The sequence below is a fragment of the Microcaecilia unicolor genome, chromosome 1 (assembly GCF_901765095.1).
Source record: "Microcaecilia unicolor chromosome 1, aMicUni1.1, whole genome shotgun sequence".
Lineage (NCBI taxonomy): Eukaryota > Metazoa > Chordata > Amphibia > Gymnophiona > Siphonopidae > Microcaecilia > Microcaecilia unicolor.
In genome coordinates this window covers 308,168,848-308,187,788 of record NC_044031.1, presented here as the reverse complement: position 1 = coordinate 308,187,788, position 18,941 = coordinate 308,168,848, and the positions used below count along the sequence as shown (strand labels likewise).

Below are 18,941 nucleotides of genomic sequence, written 5' to 3'. Positions count from 1 at the left end.
TCAAACGCTTTCTCAGTGTCAAAGTTAAGATCGCAGGCAATTTACGCTCACCCAGTCTCCAGGGACACCAGTATTCTAAGAATCTTAGCCACTGATTGGCGCTGCACAAAGCCTACTTGTGACTTATGAATAAGTGGAGGTAATAACCGCCCTAATTGATTAGCTAATATTTTCACACACATTTTCACCTCATGATTTAAGAGCGATATTTGTCTATAGGACTCAGGAAAAGTAGGATCATAGCCCGGTTAAGTAATACTATAAATTGTGCTAAATTCAAATGATCAAGCAAGGATCCCACATCCACCCAGGTACTGAACAATTTAGTCAGATGTGGGACAATGGCATCACTCAATAATTTGTAAAATTCAGCTCAAAGGCCGTCCGGTCTGGGAGCCTCGCCTAATACACTAGTATGAATTGCCCAGTGGACTTCATCCGAGTGAATTGGTGCATTTAAAAGTTTGCGGTTCGACTGTGAAAGGCTAGGCAAATTTAATCCTTGCAAGTAAAGATGTCCCAGCAACCCGTCTGTTGCAGGCGGAGTAGATAAAGTTTGATAAAAGGTTTTAAAAGTATTACAAAATGTCTTTATGAGTATGGACCAATAATACCAAGGTATTTTTTATAGCAACAATGCACCTGAAGGCCTGTTTTTTGGCAATCAATTTAGCTAATAGTTTCCCACATTTATTGCCATGCTTATAAATACTGGAATTTGTAAAAAGTGTGTCTTAACGGAGCACTCTTGGATTAACGTGTTTAGAGCCGTCTGCACCAAAGCGAATGCTACATACCTGTAGAAGGTATTCTCCGAGGACAGCAGGCTGATTGTTCTCACTGATGGGTTGACGTCCTCGGCAGCCCCCTCCATCGGAAAGTTTACTAGCAAAGGCCTTTGCTAGTCCTCGCGCGCCCATGCGCACGCGCGGCCGTCTTCCCGCCCGAAACCGGCTCTAGCCGGCCAGTCCAGTATGTAGCAAGACAATACACTTCAAGGGAAGAATCAACTCCAAAGGGGAGGCGGGCGGGTTTGTGAGAACAATCAGCCTGCTGTCCTCGGAGAATACCTTCTACAGGTATGTAGCATTCGCTTTCTCCGAGGACAAGCAGGCTGCTTGTTCTCACTGATGGGGTATCCCTAGCCCCCAGGCTCACTCAAAACAACAACCATGGTCAATTGGGCCTCGCAACGGCGAGGACATTAAAGAGATTGACCTAAAAAATTTACCAACTAACTGAGAGTGCAGCCTGGAACAGAACAAACAGGGCCCTCGGGGGGTGGAGTTGGATCCTAAAGCCCAAACAGGTTCTGAAGAACTGACTGCCCGAACCGACTGTCGCGTCGGGTATCCTGCTGCAGGCAGTAATGAGATGTGAATGTGTGGACAGATGACCACGTCGCAGCTTTGCAAATTTCTTCAATAGAGGCTGACTTCAAGTGGGCTACCGACGCAGCCATGGCTCTAACATTATGAGCCGTGACATGACCCTCAAGAGCCAGCCCCGCCTGGGCGTAAGTGAAGGAAATGCAATCTGCTAGCCAATTGGATATGGTGCGTTTCCCTACAGCCACTCCCCTCCTATTGGGATCAAAAGAAACAAACAATTGGGCGGACTGTCTGTGGGGCTGTGTCCGCTCCAGGTAGAAGGCCAATGCTCTCTTGCAGTCCAATGTGTGCAGCTGACGTTCAGCAGGGCAGGAATGAGGACGGGGAAAGAATGTTGGCAAGACAATTGACTGGTTCAGATGGAACTCCGACACAACCTTTGGCAAGAACTTAGGGTGAGTGCGGAGGACCACTCTGTTATGATGAAATTTGGTGTAAGGGGCCTGGGCTACCAGGGCCTGAAGCTCACTGACTCTACGAGCTGAAGTAACTGCCACCAAGAAAATGACCTTCCAGGTCAAGTACTTCAGATGGCAGGAATTCAGTGGCTCAAAAGGAGGTTTCATCAGCTGGGTGAGAACGACATTGAGATCCCATGACACTGTAGGAGGCTTGACAGGGGGCTTTGACAAAAGCAAACCTCTCATGAAGCGAACAACTAAAGGCTGTCCTGAGATCGGCTTACCTTCCACATGGTAATGGTATGCACTAATTGCGCTAAGGTGAACTCTTACAGAGTTGGTCTTGAGACCAGACTCAGACAAGTGCAGAAGGTATTCAAGCAGGGTCTGTGTAGGACAAGAGCGAGGAGCTAGGGCCTTGCTGTCACACCAGACGGCAAACCTCCTCCATAGAAAGAAGTAACTCCTCTTAGTGGAATCTTTCCTGGAAGCAAGCAAGACGCGGGAGACACCCTCTGACAGACCCAAAGAGGCAAAGTCTACGCTCTCAACATCCAGGCCGTGAGAGCCAGGGACCGGAGGCTGGGATGCAGAAGAGCCCCTTCGTCCTGCGTGATGAGGGTCGGAAAACACTCCAATCTCCACGGTTCTTCGGAGGATAACTCCAGAAGAAGAGGGAACCAGATCTGACGCGGCCAAAAAGGAGCAATCAGAATCATGGTGCCTCGGTCTTGCTTGAGTTTCAACAAAGTCTTCCCCACCAGAGGAATGGGAGGATAAGCATACAGCAGACCCTCCCCCCAATCCAGGAGGAAGGCATCCGATGCCAGTCTGCAGTGGGCCTGAAGCCTGGAACAGAACTGAGGGACTTTGTGGTTCACTCGAGATGCGAAGAGATCCACCAGGGGGGTGCCCCACGCCTGGAAGATCTGTCGTACCACACGGAAATTGAGCGACCACTCGTGAGGTTGCATAATCCTGCTCAACCTGTCGGCCAGACTGTTGTTTACGCCTGCCAGATATGTGGCTTGGAGCACCATGCCTTGACGGCGAGCCCAGAGCCACATGCTGACGGCTTCCTGACACAGGGGGCGAGATCCGGTGCCCCCCTGCTTGTTGACATAGTACATGGCAACCTGGTTGTCTGTCTGAATTTGGATAATTTGGTGGGACAGCCGATCTCTGAAAGCCTTCAGAGCGTTCCAGATCGCTCGCAACTCCAGAAGATTGATCTGTAGATCGCGTTCTTGGAGGGACCAACTTCCTTGGGTGTGAAGCCCATCGACATGAGCTCCCCATCCCAGGAGGGACGCATCCGTGGTCAGCACTTTTTGTGGCTGAGGAATTTGGAAGGGACGTCCCAGAGTCAAATTGGACCAAATCGTCCACCAATACAGGGATTCGAGAAAACTCGTGGACAGGTGGATCACGTCCTCTAGACCCCCAGCGGCCTGATACCACTGGGAGGCTAGGGTCCATTGAGCAGATCTCATGTGAAGGCGGGCCATGGGAGTCACATGAACTGTGGAGGCCATGTGGCCCAGCAATCTCAACATCTGCCGAGCTGGGATCTGCTGGGACGCTCGCACCCGCGAGACGAGGGACAACAAGTTGTTGGCTCTCGCCTCTGGGAGATAGGCGCGAGCCGTCCGAGAATCCAGCAGGGCTCCTATGAATTCGAGTTTCTGCACTGGGAGAAGATGGGACTTTGGGTAATTTATCACAAACCCCAGTAGCTCCAGGAGGCGAATAGTCATCTGCATGGACTGCAGGGCTCCTGCCTCGGATGTGTTCTTCACCAGCCAATCGTCGAGATATGGGAACACGTGCACCCCCAGCCTGCGAAGTGCCGCTGCTACTACAGCCAAGCACTTTGTGAACACCCTGGGCGCAGAGGCGAGCCCAAAGGGAAGCACACAGTACTGGAAGTGACGTGTGCCCAGCTGAAATCGCAGATACTGTCTGTGAGCTGGCAGTATCGGGATGTGTGTGTAGGCATCCTTCAAGTCCAGAGAGCATAGCCAATCGTTTTCCTGAATCATGGGAAGTAGGGTGCCCAGGGAAAGCATCCTGAACTTTTCTTTTACGAGATATTTGTTCAGGGCCCTTAGGTCTAGGATGGGACGCATCCCCCCTGTTTTCTTTTCCACAAGGAAGTACCTGGAATAGAACCCCAGCCCTTCTTGCCCGGATGGCACGGGCTCGACCGCATTGGCGCTGAGAAGGGCGGAGAGTTCCTCTGCAAGTACCTGCTTGTGCTGGAAGCTGTAAGACTGAGCTCCCGGTGGACAATTTGGAGGTTTTGATGCCAAATTGAGGGTGTATCCCTGCCGGACTATTTGGAGAACCCACTGATCGGAGGTTATGAGAGGCCACCTTTGGTGAAAAGCTTTCAACCTCCCCCCGACCGGCAGGTTGCCCGGCACTGACACTTGGATGTCGGCTATGCTCTGCTGGAGCCAGTCAAAAGCTCGCCCCTTGCTTTTGCTGGGGAGCCGCGGGGCCTTGCTGAGGCGCACGCTGCTGACGAGAGCGAGCGCGCTGGGGCTTAGCCTGGGCCGCAGGCTGTCGGGAAGGAGGATTGTACCTACGCTTACCAGAAGCATAGGGACCAGTCTTCCTTCCCCCGAAAAATCGTCTACCTGTAGAGGTAGAAGCTGAAGGCTGCCGGCGGGAGAACTTGTCGAATGCGGTGTCCCGCTGGTGGAGAGACTCTACCACCTGCTCGACTTTTTCTCCAAAAATGTTGTCCGCACGGCAAGGCGAGTCCGCAATCCGCTGCTGGAGTCTATTCTCCAGGTCGGCGGCACGCAGCCATGAGAGCCTGCGCATCACCACACCTTGAGCAGCGGCCCTGGACGCAACATCAAAAGTGTCATAAACTCCTCTGGCCAGGAATTTTCTGCACGCCTTCAGCTGCCTGACCACCTCCTGAAAAGGCTTGGCTTGCTCAGGGGGAAGAGCATCAACCAAGCCCGCCAACTGCCGCACATTGTTCCGCATGCGTATGCTCGTGTAGAGCTGGTAAGACTGGATCTTGGCCACGAGCATAGAAGAATGGTAGGCCTTCCTCCCAAAGGAGTCTAAGGTTCTAGGGTCTTTGCCCGGGGGCGCCGAAGCATGCTCCCTAGAACTCTTAGCCTTCTTTAGGGCCAGATCCACAACTCCAGAGTCATGAGGCAACTGAGTGCGCATCAGCTCTGGGTCCCCATGGATCCGGTACTGGGACTCGATCTTCTTGGGAATGTGGGGATTACTTAATGGCTTGGTCCAGTTCGCAAGCAATGTCTTTTTCAGGACATGGTGCAAGGGAACAGTGGACGCTTCCTTAGGTGGAGAAGGATAGTCCAGGAGCTCAAACATTTCAGCCCTGGGCTCGTCCTCCACAACCACCGGGAAGGGGATGGCCGTAGACATCTCCCGGACAAAGGAAGCGAAAGACAGACTCTCGGGAGGAGAAAGCTGTCTCTCAGGAGAGGGAGTGGGATCAGAAGGAAGACCCTCAGACTCCTCGTCAGAGAAATATCTGGGGTCCTCCTCTTCCTCCCACGAGGCCTCACCCTCGGTGTCAGACACAAGTTCACGAACCTATGTCTGCAACCTCGCCCTGCTCGACTCGGTGGAACCCCGTCCACGACGGGGGCGTCGAGAGGTAGACTCCCTCGCCCGCATTGGCGAAGCTCCCTCCGCCGACGTAGTCGGGGAGCCTTCCTGGGAGGTGGCCGCAGTCGGCACCGCAAGCGGTACCGACGTCGGGGATCTCAACCTGGGCGATGGGCCAGCCGGCGCCACGCTCGACGGTACCGGAGGCGCAAGCACCGCCGGTACCGGAGGGGTAGGGCGCAACAGCTCTCCCAGAATCTCTGGGAGAACGGCCCGGAGGCTCTCGTTTAGAGCGGCTGCAGAGAAAGGCTGAGAGGTCGATGCAGGCGTCGACGTCAGAACCTGTTCCGGGCGAGGAGGCTGTTCCGGGCTGTCCAGAGTGGAGCGCATCGACACCTCCTGAACAGAGGGTGAGCGGTCCTCTCGGTGCCGATGCCTGCTGGGTGCCGAATCCCTCGGCGACCCAGAGCTCTCGGTGCCGACATGGGGAGGAGACCGGTGTCGATGCTTCTTCGATTTCTTCCGAAGCATGTCACCGGAGCTCCCCGGCACCGACGAGGAGGACGTAGAATCCATCCGTCGCTTCCTCGGGGCCGAGACCGAAGAGGGTCGATCCCGGGGGGGCTGTACCGCAGGAGCCCTCAGGGTAGGAGGAGACCCACCCGAAGGCTCACCGCCACCAGCAGGGGAATGGACAGCCCTCACCTGCACTCCTGACGATGCACCTCCGTCCGACGACATCAGCAGACGAAGTCTCGGTGTGCCTCGATGCAGTCGATGGAGCGGCAGCCAAGGAAGATGGTCCGGACGCTGACGACGTCGATGCACTCGATGCCTCCGGTGCCGATGCCGACGAAGAGCCCGAGAACAAAACGTTCCACTGGGCTAATCTCGCTACCTGAGTCCGCCTTTGTAACAGGGAACACAGACTGCAGTTCTGAGGGCGGTGCTGGGCCCCTAGACACTGAAGACACGCAGAGTGCCTATCAGTGAGCGAGATTACCCGGGCGCACTGGGTGCACTTCTTGAAGCCGCTGGAAGGCTTCGATGTCATGGGCGGAAAAATCACGCCGGCGAAATCAAAAGCCGAAATGGCGAAAATTGAAGCACCAAAATTTAGAGGGAGAAAAATCTCGACCGAGGCCAAAAGAGGCCTACCCCGACAACGAAAGAAAACTTACGGGGCAAAAACTGAGAAATACGGGAAAGGCAGAAAACCCGAAAGGGTCTTCCGGAACACTACCGGAGCGCTTCCCGAACTTTTTTCAAAGAAAAACAGCAAAAAACACGTCGAAAAGGACGCGCGAGGTCGACTCTCTGGGGCACGAACGGCGTAACACGACCGTACCGAGCGCGGACGAAAGAAGACTGGCCGGCTAGAGCCGGTTTCGGGCGGGAAGACGGCCGCGCATGCGCGGTGCGCATGGGCGCGCGAGGACTAGCAAAGGCCTTTGCTAGTAAACTTTCCGATGGAGGGGGCTGCCGAGGACGTCAACCCATCAGTGAGAACAAGCAGCCTGCTTGTCCTCGGAGAATAATAGTTCTTGTTTAAGAGCAGCGCTCTGACAGGTTCCATATCTCCGATGTAATACTAACAACCGCTGTTCCAGCCGGAACAATTCTCTATCTTTCACCTTCTTAAGATGGCTGAGTAATTAATGATGTCTCCCCTCAAGACAGCTTTAGCGGCTTCCTAAAAAAGAACTGCATTGTTTGTATTCATTCCAACATTCCAGTAATCTCTCCTGAAACTTCGCATTATAATATAAATGACTCTGAAAAGTCCCAAGCCTTAACCGGTCTCTCCGTCCCAGCAGGTTGCCAGTTGAACCAGAGAGCTGCATGATCTGATATTGCATAGGGGCCAATCTGGGTATCCTAAATATTAGCAAGAAGGGACAGAGGCCAGCAGATAATCAATCCTTGACTGCGTACCATGTGCCCAAGACATATGTATATAATCTCTATCAAAAGGGTGCAATACAAGCCGCACATCTAACAGATCCAGCAACTCGCAGAAATTTGGCAGTCCCTTCGCAGTCCAAGATTTCGAGTGTGGCAAGGGGTGAGATTTGTCAAGCTCTGGGTCCCAAACCATACTGAAGTCACCCCCTATTAGCAAAGGTACAGAAGTTTCACTAACAAAAGTATTTAAAAGGCGTTTGTAAAAAGCACTATCCAGGTGATTGCGAGCATAGATGCTTCCCAGCAGTACAGTTTGCCAGGCTAGCAAGGCTTTGCAAAAGACAAAACAGCCCTCAGGGTCTTTAACAACATTTTGTATTTGTGTAACTAGGCCGTTCCTGAATAGTATGGAGACTGCTGGAGCCGCTATGCACTCTCCTACCCACCATCTTCCCAATTTTACATGTTCTTTGTCAGACAAGTGTATTTCTTGAAGAAAAGCCACATCAGCTCTGGTTTGCTGAAGTTATTGCAAAACCTTAGAGCGCTTAATGGGGGAATGAATGCCCCCCACATTCCAGGTGACAACTTTTACCATGACACAATACAATGCAAGAGAATCTCCACAACCGATCTAATACTTTTAAGGTAGAGAAGCCGTCTCAGCCCACAGTTTCCCCCCCAATGAACTGAGGTTGAAGGGGAGCAAACTCAGGAGTAATGTCAGGAAGTATTTTTTCACTGAAAGGGTGGTAGATACGTGGAATGCCCTCCAGCAGGGTGGAGATGAAAACAGTAATGGAATGTGTGTGGGATAAACACAAAAGAATCCTGTTTAGAAGGAATGATCTATGGAATCTTAGTGGAGATTGGGTGGTGACGCCGGTAATTGGGAAGCAAAACCGGCGATGAGCAGACTTCTACGGTCTACACCCTGATCGTAACTGGATAGGGATGGGCTGGAGTGTAAATTTTAAGGGGCTTCGACGTTAGCTTCAGAACTTTTAGTACAAGAACTGTGCTGGGCAAACTTTTACAGTCTGTGCCCTGAGAAAGGCAAGGACAAATCAAACTCTGGTATAAAGTATCACATACCATGTAAAATGAGTTTATCTTGTTGGGCAGACTGGATGGACCGTTCAGGTCTTTATCTGCCATCATTTTAAGGCAATGCTTTGCATAGTACACAATTGTTGAAAACATGAAAACAATCTCCCCTCATGATACCCTATTCCACAACCTCAAAGCAAATCAAGAGATTTACCTAAACCCTCCCCCCAGTATCCCTTCTACCCAGCTTCCCCACTTCCCCCAACATATCATTCCAAAGTGGAACAAGTCACTTAATGCCCCCTCCCCACCAAACCATCAAATACAAATATATGTCAAACCCCTAACTAGACAATCACTGCTTTAAAAAAAAAAAATCCCACCAAAACTAGGATCTTGACTATGAAGAAGAGGCAGGGAGAACGAGTCCATACGGACAAGGAAATTGGTGAGAATTTTTATCAATATTACAAAAGATTATATGAGGCCCCGCCTGATGATGGTCTGTCGGGAGACTCCTACTTAGATCAGATAGGATTACCAACACTGTCCCCTCAAGAGGTGCAGCGACTTAATACTCTTATTACACCAGATGAGGTGTTTCTGGCGATTAACCAAAGCGCACTGCTTAAGGCGCCGGGAGTAGATGGCTACCGAGAGGAATTTTATAAGATCATGGGAGAAGAGATAACTGAGCCCCTAGCTGCAATGTTTAACACCTTAATAGAGCAGGAAAGGATGCCTCCGGATTTAAATACAGCTTGTATCATAGTACTCCCCAAGAAAGGGAAGGATCTGGAACTAGTTGAATCATATAGGCCTATTTCGCTTCTAAATTATGAAGTGAAATTGATAGCTAAGATCTTAGCAAACAGATTAGCGAGAATCCTGCCGAATCTTATACACGACTCCCAAGTGGGGTTTGTAAGGGGACGGAAAATTACTAAGAATGTTCGCAAGGTCTTGACCTCATTAGAAGCCAGAAGTCGAGGCAATAAAAATTCTTTGTTAATAAGCTTTGACGCTGAAAAAGCTTTTGATAAAGTAAAATGGAATTTCCTATATGCTGTTCTTCAGAAATATGGCTTCACGGATAGATTTTTATCAGGGATCAAAGCATTGTACTCAAAGCCAAAGGCCAGAATATCGGTAAATGGGATTGTGACAAAAGATTTTGAAATAGGCCGGGGAACCCGCCAAGGTTGTCCTCTGTCACCTTTATTATTTGTGCTAACACTGGATCCCTTGTTGAGAGAAATTGAGGAACAGAAAGCGGTAGCGGGGGTAGCGATAGGGAAAGAGGTCTTTAAAGTAGCGGCTTTCGCAGATGATATTTTGGTCCATTTAACAGACCCACAGGAATCCTTGAACGCTCTATTAGAGATCTTCTCCGAATACGGAGACTATGCGGGCCTCAGTTTGAATTTAGAGAAATCGGAGGCCTTGGCCTCTTCAGAGGAAGTGTGGAAACGGTGGAGAGGCGAGTTCCCCCTGAGGAAAGCACAAACCTCTTTCAAATATCTAGGAATCTTGATGCCTATGAATCCTTCACGGTTGTATGACCTTAATATTACCTGGCTGTTAGAGGAGACCCAGAAGGTGCTACAAGGATGGCTGGACTTGCCGTTGTCAGTGTTAGGGAGAGTAAACTTGATTAAAATGGTGTTGTTCCCCAAGTGGCTCTATGTGATGCAGACCATCCCAATTTGGCTCCGACGGAAAGACTTGCAGAGTTTTTACAAGCTAGCATCAAAGTTTTGTTGGAGAGGCAAGAAGCCACGGGTTCATTTCTCACGGTTAGTAGGCAGCTGGAGCCGAGGAGGAATGGGCATGCCAAATCTAGAGCTATACAATCAAGCATGCCAGTTGCGTTATCTAGGAGATTGGTGTTTAGATACACAACGACACACTCCCATAACGCTGGAGGCAGCACTTTGGGAACCTTATCAGCTTTTTTCGCTTTTACACCACAAAACACGTGATTTACCGGAAGGACTAAGTAAAAGTGTGCTGTTGCGATGGCTCCGAGAGGTGTGGGGAGTGCTTATACGGCAACTAGGGGGGGACCCAACAACAACGGATTTGTTAACCATATCTGGGAATTGTGCATTTTTGCCAGGATTGTCGAGCCGATACTTTGTTGAATGGGCTAGGCGGGGGATTTCCAGTTTGGCACACCTGGTGGGTGGAGATGGGCAGCCCCTTACAGACGAGGAATTATTGGGAAAGGTAGGCGACTCCTGGGGGAATAGATTTGCTATATGGCAAGTGCGACACTATATCACTTCTTTGCCGGGAGATCCTCTGAGAACTCGGTTGGGGGAAAAGGTACGAGAATTTTTTCACTCTTTTGGTGAGGGCGAACTCACAATATCCTTGCTTCATAAAACTGTATCAGGATGGCGACCCCCCAGGGACTACAGACAGCTGAGGAGTGCTTGGGAAAAGGAATTGGGAGTTGTAGTAACATCATGGGACATCACCAAATCGATAGCACGAATACCCCTGTTAGTATCAGATGCTCGTTTGAGAGAATGTGCCCATCGCTGTATTCATAGGGGATACGTAACTACAGCTCAACTAGCACATATGGGAGGGAATTGCAGCCCAGATTGTCTCAAATGTGGAAGACACCCTGGCACAATGCTGCATATGTTTTGGAGCTGCCCAATTTTGAAAAGGTTTTGGACACAAGTCAGAGGTTTTTGGGAGGAGCGGTTGGGGCTACGGATCCTGGAGACAGCTGAACAATTGATTTTAGACAGTCTGGGGTCCTTTAGAGGGCAGAATCGATTTGAAACATTAATGCTCCGTAAGATGAGCTTATTGGCCAGGAAATGTATCTTACAGTACTGGACAGTCAAGGATCTTCCGGCATACTGGCACTGGAGAAACCAGTTACATCAGCTGGTGTCTTGGGAGGCTGGAGAATCCAGGTTCTCACAGAAAAAGAGAGTCACATTTTTGGCTGTCTGGGGCCCTTATCTGCAAAATCTAAGCCATAGAGGTCGTAGTTTACTTTTAAATGCAGGGTGAACTCCACGGGCTGTTACTGAATGGTTTTCCAGGTCTGGGGTAAAAGGGGGGGGGGGGGGGGGTAAGGAAGGGTACTGGAGAGGGCGGGGGGAGGATAGGTACATCTTGATGGGGTAATAAATGTTGGAATAAAATTCACAAATGCTGCATGTTAGTTAGCAATTGTTGTATAGTTAGATCGAGGTTGGATGGACGTTATATGCAGAGCCTGTATGACAATGTTTATGTTGCTGCAATGTCAATAAAAACCGTTTAAACATAAAAAAAATCCCACCACCTTTGTTGCCAATTATTGTTGACTGCAATTACAATTCTCCCCAAACAGCCACATGCACCCAAAACAAATCACACAAACCAAAGTGTCCATTATACAGTCCAACCTTCCACAACATAAACAGTTAAAGAGATCATAGAAAAAAAAAACCCTTTGTGGCTGATTATTGTTGTCTTTACTTACGACATGAGTGGGAAAGCGCGGGGTACAAATGTAACAAAAATAAAAATAAAAAAAATAATTCTCCCCAAATAGCCACAAGTACCCCCAACAAGTCACACACACCAAATCAGTGTCTATTATACAGTCCAACCTTCCACAATGTAACAGTTAAAGAGGTTATTACAAAGAAAAAACAAAAACCAAACCAACAGTGTCAGAACATGTTCCACCCAGAGGGGGCCCTCATCCCTGTTCATGCACTGATCTCTCGTACAGTCCAACATCCTTCCACAAAGACAACCAAAGTGATCAAAATGGTTGCAGGTATCTGAGTGTCATAGAGGTCTGAACTGTTGTGTAAGTTAGAAGTCACCAAGGCTAGTTAACAGATGTGCCTTGAGATAAGGCACACTGTCTTCTTCTCATTAGGACATCGCCAGGAACTTCTAGCCGACAAGAGGCAAGCGCTTGTGAAGCGCTCTAAGTGCCTATTTTGTCAGCAGTCTCTCACAACAGTTATATCACTGTTAAAATCCAAAGGATTAGGCCTTGCATCAGGTCAATGTCTGGAATTCTCTAAGCGCGGTTCCGCGGAATCCAGCTGCTAAAGAAATTTCTGGGCTTCTGCCACTGACATATCTTTCCTCCTGATGCGAGATTCTCAGCTTAGCCAGATAAAGCAAAGCAAATTTAATTTTTCAATTAAATAGCTGCGAACAAATAGCAGAGAGGCTCCATCGTTGTGTCACCACAGATGATGAATAGTCCTGGAAGCACAAACGTTTTTGATTCTAACGCAGTTCTTTACCTCCTTGCAGCACCTGCAAGATAGCAGTCTTGTGGGCAAAGGTGAGGCGACATATCACCACACGAGGCTTGAAGGACGCCGCTTGCCGGAGTCCAACTCTGTGGATCCGCTCCATCAGCAGCGGGCCTCCTGTGGTTGAAATTGACAGTTGTTGCGGCAACCAATGTTTTAGAAATCCACAAAGCTCTCGTTCTTCCAAAAGCTCTGTCAGCCCCACAAAGCACAGATTATTTCTTCGAGATCTGTTTCCCAGATCTTCCAGTTTCTCTTCATAGGTAACTAGCACTTTCTGAAAACAGGATTGCGTTTCCTCCATTGTGGTCACACTGTCCTCCAACTCCTCGGTGCGGTGTCGATAAGTAGCCAGCTCATTGGTAAGCTGTTCTATATTGCTTTAAAGTTGTTCTGATTTGGAGTCTATGAGGCTTAAACGCTTGTCTAAGATATTCTTCATGGCTCTGGTCACTTCGGCTGCTACTTCCGCTACCCAGGCTAAGCAGATTGTGGAGCCAGCTAAGCTAGCGGGCACCACCATTTTGTCATCGTGCAGCTTCTGCTTGTCCTTCTCTTTTCGGGGAGCTTTGGTTGCCATTCTCTATAAGATTGCAATTAGTCAGCTCCCAAGATACTCTGTTAACTTTGTTGAACAGGGTAATCCAAGAAGTCGGAGTCCAAAGAATGATAATAGCAGGTTTTATGAAGAGGTGGCAGGAGAAAAGCAATTAGCAGCTGCTCCCGAGCATTGCGTCACATAACCCTACACAGCAGTATTACTTTTATCTAAAATTTGTTGGAGTTCAGAAATCAACATCAATAAACAGGTTTCAGTACTGTAGATTTGGATGATATGCAATCAGGGTTTCGTAACAGATGAAATATATCCAAACAGTCTTGTAAATGGGCAGCTGCTATCACCCCTGCTACTTTGGCTAGAATGAGTCTAGCAATTGGGCGACAGTTGGAGCACTCAGCTGGCTTTAGAGGATCTTTCAGATCTGGAGCGCGTGTAATACTACCAATTTCCAAGGGAAAAGAACCTGAGTAAACAGTAGTCCAAAAAAAGGACTGCTATTTACTTCAGGGGGCAGATACTTAAAAAATGCAGCAGGGCATGGGTCCAGGTCACAAAAACCTCTCTCAAATGTAATAACTTGAACAACATTTCAGAATCAGAAGGGAAAACGTATCCCAATAAGGATCAGAGGAAACTTCCAGAGACAGTAATTAAGAAGTGTTGTCAATATCTGTAGTACACAGTGGAACAGTTTGAGACTGCTCTACTCAAACTGATTTTCTGTTCAAAATAACAAGCAAGCTCTACTGTAGATGAACTTGTGATTCCAATATCTTGAGGAGTCTTAAAATGTTAGTTAAGCAACAAGCCAACAGATTGATAGTAATAAGGATCCAGTTTTATTCACCACAAAAAAACTAACATGCAAAACTCAGATGCCCGACATGGTCATGATTCGCCCCATCAAGGACTGCGTCAGGGGCTTCATAAAACTGTGAAAGTGAGTCAGTAAAACCATATCAATTAAATACATAAATAGTCAAATTATAAAAATCACAATCAAAGAATAATATCCAAAATGATACCATACTATCAGAAAAAAGGTCAAACTGCACATGTAAATGTAAAAATATAAAGAGAGGTGGATAAGACACTCACATACCCAAATGGTATGATCCAACTGTGTCACCTGTTGGTAAAAGGCTAACAGGCAGGATTACCTTATTTGAGTCTCCATGACTGACTTTTACATTAACTTATTACTTTTTAAGAGGGATTTTTTAAAATATAAGAAACGTACTAATTGAATTATCACTTTTTGCTTTTTAGTTCCTGACACAGCCCTTGATGGGGCGAAACATGGTTGTGTCAGGCATCTAAGTTTTAAATGTATTAGCTTTTATGTTGTAAATAAAATTGGATCCTTGTTACAACCACAATCTGCTGGCTTGTTGCCTATCTTGGATCTTACAGCCCGTTTGTTTTCTTGGACCTTAAAATGTGAGTTGACAGGTCAGATAATTACTTTGATTTAGCTTTCTAAACTAATAAAAACATTTTGCTGAGATTATCTGAGTTTTATAATCTCTTACCACAATTCTCCAATACTGTTTATCTTCCTCACAATGCATGGAACAACATCTGCTTTTTGGTTATCAGATTGGATTTAAACTAAGGAAATAAAAGCGTCTTTGGTTTAAGCCACTTGAAAGGGGCTAACTTATCACTCAGTATTGCTAATTGTGTTCCAATCTGAAACCATGGCAGATGTATCTGTTCTTTTCAGATCTTTGAACCTCTCTGCAGTTTGACTCTGAAAGGAAACCCTATCATAGTTTTACCCTTTTTGTTGTGATCATTCTTCTTAGGATCCAACAAGTTTAAAATACCATATATACTTGAATAAACTGACATTTTGCCCCTCCCATAAAAAGCCCAAAAATGCTGATCTCTGTTTATAGTTGAGTTTTCTCGCATTTCTCACTGCACCCCAGCCTCACACACATACACGGATTTGGCTTGCACTTACCTCCTTCGGCAGACGATGATAAACAAAGTTATGTGCTAGGTTGATGCAGGGGCCTGAGCATGTATGTGCAGATGCTCAAGGCCCTGCATCACCCCAGAGCATAGTTTTATCAGAAGGAGGTTAAGAACTGCAAGCAAAATCCTGGTAACTCCAGAGGGTGCGGGACGGTGGCAGGATTTGTGATACAGGGTTCCAGAAACAGCCTGGTTGTGTGACTCCCAGGTGAGCCATAGTGCCCCAATGAATACACTAAGCAAGTCAACAGAATCCAATGAGTTACAAAAAAAAAAAAAAAAAAACAACAACCCTAGAGTGTCTTCTAGACAGAACCTCCCAAGTTACTATCCTAATGAAAAAAAAAACGTCAAAAAAAATTTTTTTTAATAACCCAAACCTTTTTTTTGTTGTTGTTTTTTTTAAACATAGCATGGCAGTGTAGTACTAAGAACACTGTGAGCGAAATGCTGCTAACAGCGGAATGGAAGAGAGGGGGTGTGGAATAAGACATACCAGTTTGCGAGGATGTATGTGTGTGGAGGAAGAAATACTCATTGTTGGCAGGGGGGGGTGTATATTTAAGTGTATGGTAACTTCCCCTCCTCAGTTTAAATTCATGTTAACAGTTTTCTCCCTTTTTTGAGGGGGGGGGGGAGAAAACTTATTGGTTTATACTCAAATACGTTTATATTAGAGTATATACAGTAAGCAACTGGGAACACTGCTTGGCTGTATTCAAAGTATCCTTGGTGGGGAAAAGAGGTAATTTGTTCTTGTTCAGGTCACTAGTGAGATTCCACCTTGAACATTGTGTACAGATTGGGAGGACACATGTCAGAGAATGGAAGTGGTTCAAAAAAGGTTATTAAAACAATAAAAGGGCCTCAACACAAACCCTACAAAGGCTCGGGAGACTCAAAATGTATTCAGTGGAGGACAGAAGTGACAGGGGGGATGACAAACATTCACATATTTAACAGGCTTTTTCATAAGAACATATGCTGAGTCAGAGCTGAGGTCCACTGAGGCCAACATCCTGTCTCTGACAGCGGCCAGTCCAGATAACAAGTACCAAGAAGATCCAAAAAGTTGATCTATTTCCCAGGGATGAGCAATGGCTGTATCAAGTCTACCTGGCTAATAATTGTTTATGGATTGTTCCTCCAGGAACTTGTCCAATCCTCTTTGGAATCCTGCTATGCTGGCTGACTTGACCACATCCATTGGCTACAAATTCCACAAGCTTCTATGAATTGTTTTCAATATGCTGGTCATTAGTTTCATGGAGTGTCCTCTTGTTTTTGTGCAGTTTGACAGGTTAAACCATTCCCTACTTAACCATTCCACCTCACACGATTTTATCAACTTCTATCTTATTTCCCTCTGATTTTTCTTTTCTCCAAAGTGAAAAGCCTTAACCTATTAGCCTCTAGTCATAAGGAGGGGTGTTCCATTTGCTGTATCATTGTCACTCTTTTCTTAGCTTTTTGTAGTTGCACTATATTCTTTTTCAGATGGGGTGAACAGAACTGCAAAGAAAAGAATTCTCAAACACAAGCAGTTATAAGCTGAAATTGTGTGTGTGTGTGGGGGGGGGAGGGTGGCTCAGAAGAAATATAAGAAGGAAAATGCAAAGGGAGGAAAACTGAAGCATAGTTTTGACAACATCATGCATAATGGGGTAGTTGTGTTGGTATCACAGGTTACAGTTTCCCAGAAACCACCCAGATAGAAGGCAGGTCGTTAGGCAGGTGGTTAGGTATTGACCAACAAGGACACAGGACCTAGGTGGCCAAACATCCAGACAAAAGCTTCATGAGCTCTGGTGGCTGTTTAGATTACTATTTAGCTCAGTTATAAGATATTGTGGAGGGAGGGGGAGGCTATGAGTGTACGATTAAGTGTGGGAATGTCTACACATCAAAAAAAAAGAGGAGGAAGACAAAATCACGACCAAGCTTAGGAGGTGGTGAATTGGGGTAACTCTCCTGGTCCTTTAGCCCCAACATTAGCAGTAAGATGTCCTGTTGCTCTCTTCTTTTCCAACAAGAGGTAGGGGCAAGAGAGGCAGAAAGCAAGTACGAATGAGGAAGAAAGGAGAAAAAAAGAAAAGCATCATAGTGGTGCAGAAGCGTGAAAGCAAAAGTGTTATTTGATGGGAGAAGGAGGGTGTGAAGGGGAGAGTCAAGCATGCCACATTAGGGGGGACTCTGCATTTGCTGATTCGCTTTGGACCCTGAAACCCCATAGGGGTTTTGGTGTGTGTGTGTGTGTGTGGGGGGGGGGGGGGGGGTGGTCAATCCCATAGAAAAGAAATAATATCAAAAACGTGGTCAAGCTTCTAAGACTGGCAGTGCAGGCCAAAATAAGTGAGGCAAACAAAGTGTCAGCTGATCTTTATTTGCCATCCATCTACTAATAAGAGAGAGGAGACAAGCATGGTGATATTCAAAAACCACCAGCTGTGCACTGTGCAATAGCCAATACTACTCATAAAACAGGAATATATTAATGCAGCACAGGCTAATTTTCCTCCAAAGCCAACTTATGAAAGCTTTTTGTAGCTCCCTTCAGATCCCTGTGACTGTATATATTGGCATTAGGGTAATAAATGACTTCCCACAAACATACTATGTGCAAGAGATCAGTTATTTAGAGCCTTCCTAACAATGGCTGCTTCCAGGAGCACAGGGATGTGTTTTAGCACAATGTCAAAATAATTTACACAAAATACCCCATTGCTTGGTATAATTCCATGGGTATTATCTTTTATCCCATGAGATTTAAGAATAAGGGCCAGTGCATAGATCTGGATGGCACAGAACATGGAGGACTCTGGGGTACAGCCCTTACCTTTTTGTTCAGTTCAATGTTCTCTAGAACTTTGATGGCCTGATAGTAATCCCCCAGCAGGGAATGCAGTCGCAGGAGCCCCACCAAGCTGAAGTAACCCAGCATTTTATAGAGGGCGTGACGTCCATACTCGCCTGCTACGCTTTCGGGGTCACCTGGGAAGATAAGGGTTTGTCAGACATAGGAGAAAGAGATATTTCCCTCATACAGACTCATAGTATCTGCCACAGCCCTCTCTCTGGAGGAAAATAGAGCAAGATTATCAATTTTAAGATGCCCCTGTCATCTTGATGACAGGCCCTTAGCCCCCCCCCCCCCCCCCCCCCGAGTAATGCTGCAATGTGCCAATCTGGAAAGGTGCTTCTCACCGCCGCTGGTGTAGACCTCTAGCTGTCGATTGATGTTGGATTTGTCCACCAAAGAGTGCAGAACATTGAGGACACTGTGTACATTCCATATCTTTGGGTTGGAGCGCAGAAACTCAATTTCCTCCTCAGATTTCTTTGCTGTCTTGCAACGGTACTGGCTGAAGGACTGGAACTGCACAAGGAGAAGAGAGGACACTCAGCCTGCATCCTTAGTGAGCTGCACAAGATTTTTTTATACATCTAAACAGCAAGCTTGTTTAAATCTTGTGCTGTGTATCTCAATGGCCCTTGCCCCCTTGGCTACCTATTCAGATGTTTCACTGTATTGTAAAAACAGCACTGGCATCATATCTATGTTATCTGAATGTTCTAATGCAGCCTAACTATTAAGATGTTTCACTTGTATTGTGATGACATTGTGAACAACATATATATATATATATATATCAACATTAGCACATGGCCATTAATATAAAAAATAGAAAAGGACCATTTTTACGGCTGCAGTAAAAATGGCCGTAGCTAAGGCCACTTTTTCCTGCAGCTTAAT

General features: G+C 47.1%; 1 protein-coding gene across 1 annotated transcript in view; it reads right to left on the bottom strand.

The window, feature by feature from the left end:
* The window catches only part of EIF3L (eukaryotic translation initiation factor 3 subunit L), a 76,707-nt gene that overhangs the window by 17,127 nt on the left and 40,639 nt on the right, over window positions 1–18,941 (bottom strand). Inside the window, exons 8-9 of the mRNA XM_030208144.1 lie at window positions 18,392–18,563; window positions 18,024–18,178 (exon numbers count right to left, since the gene is read on the bottom strand). Of these exons, the coding sequence (XP_030064004.1) occupies window positions 18,024–18,178; window positions 18,392–18,563 (327 nt within the window). The remainder of the gene's footprint in view (window positions 1–18,023; window positions 18,179–18,391; window positions 18,564–18,941) is intronic.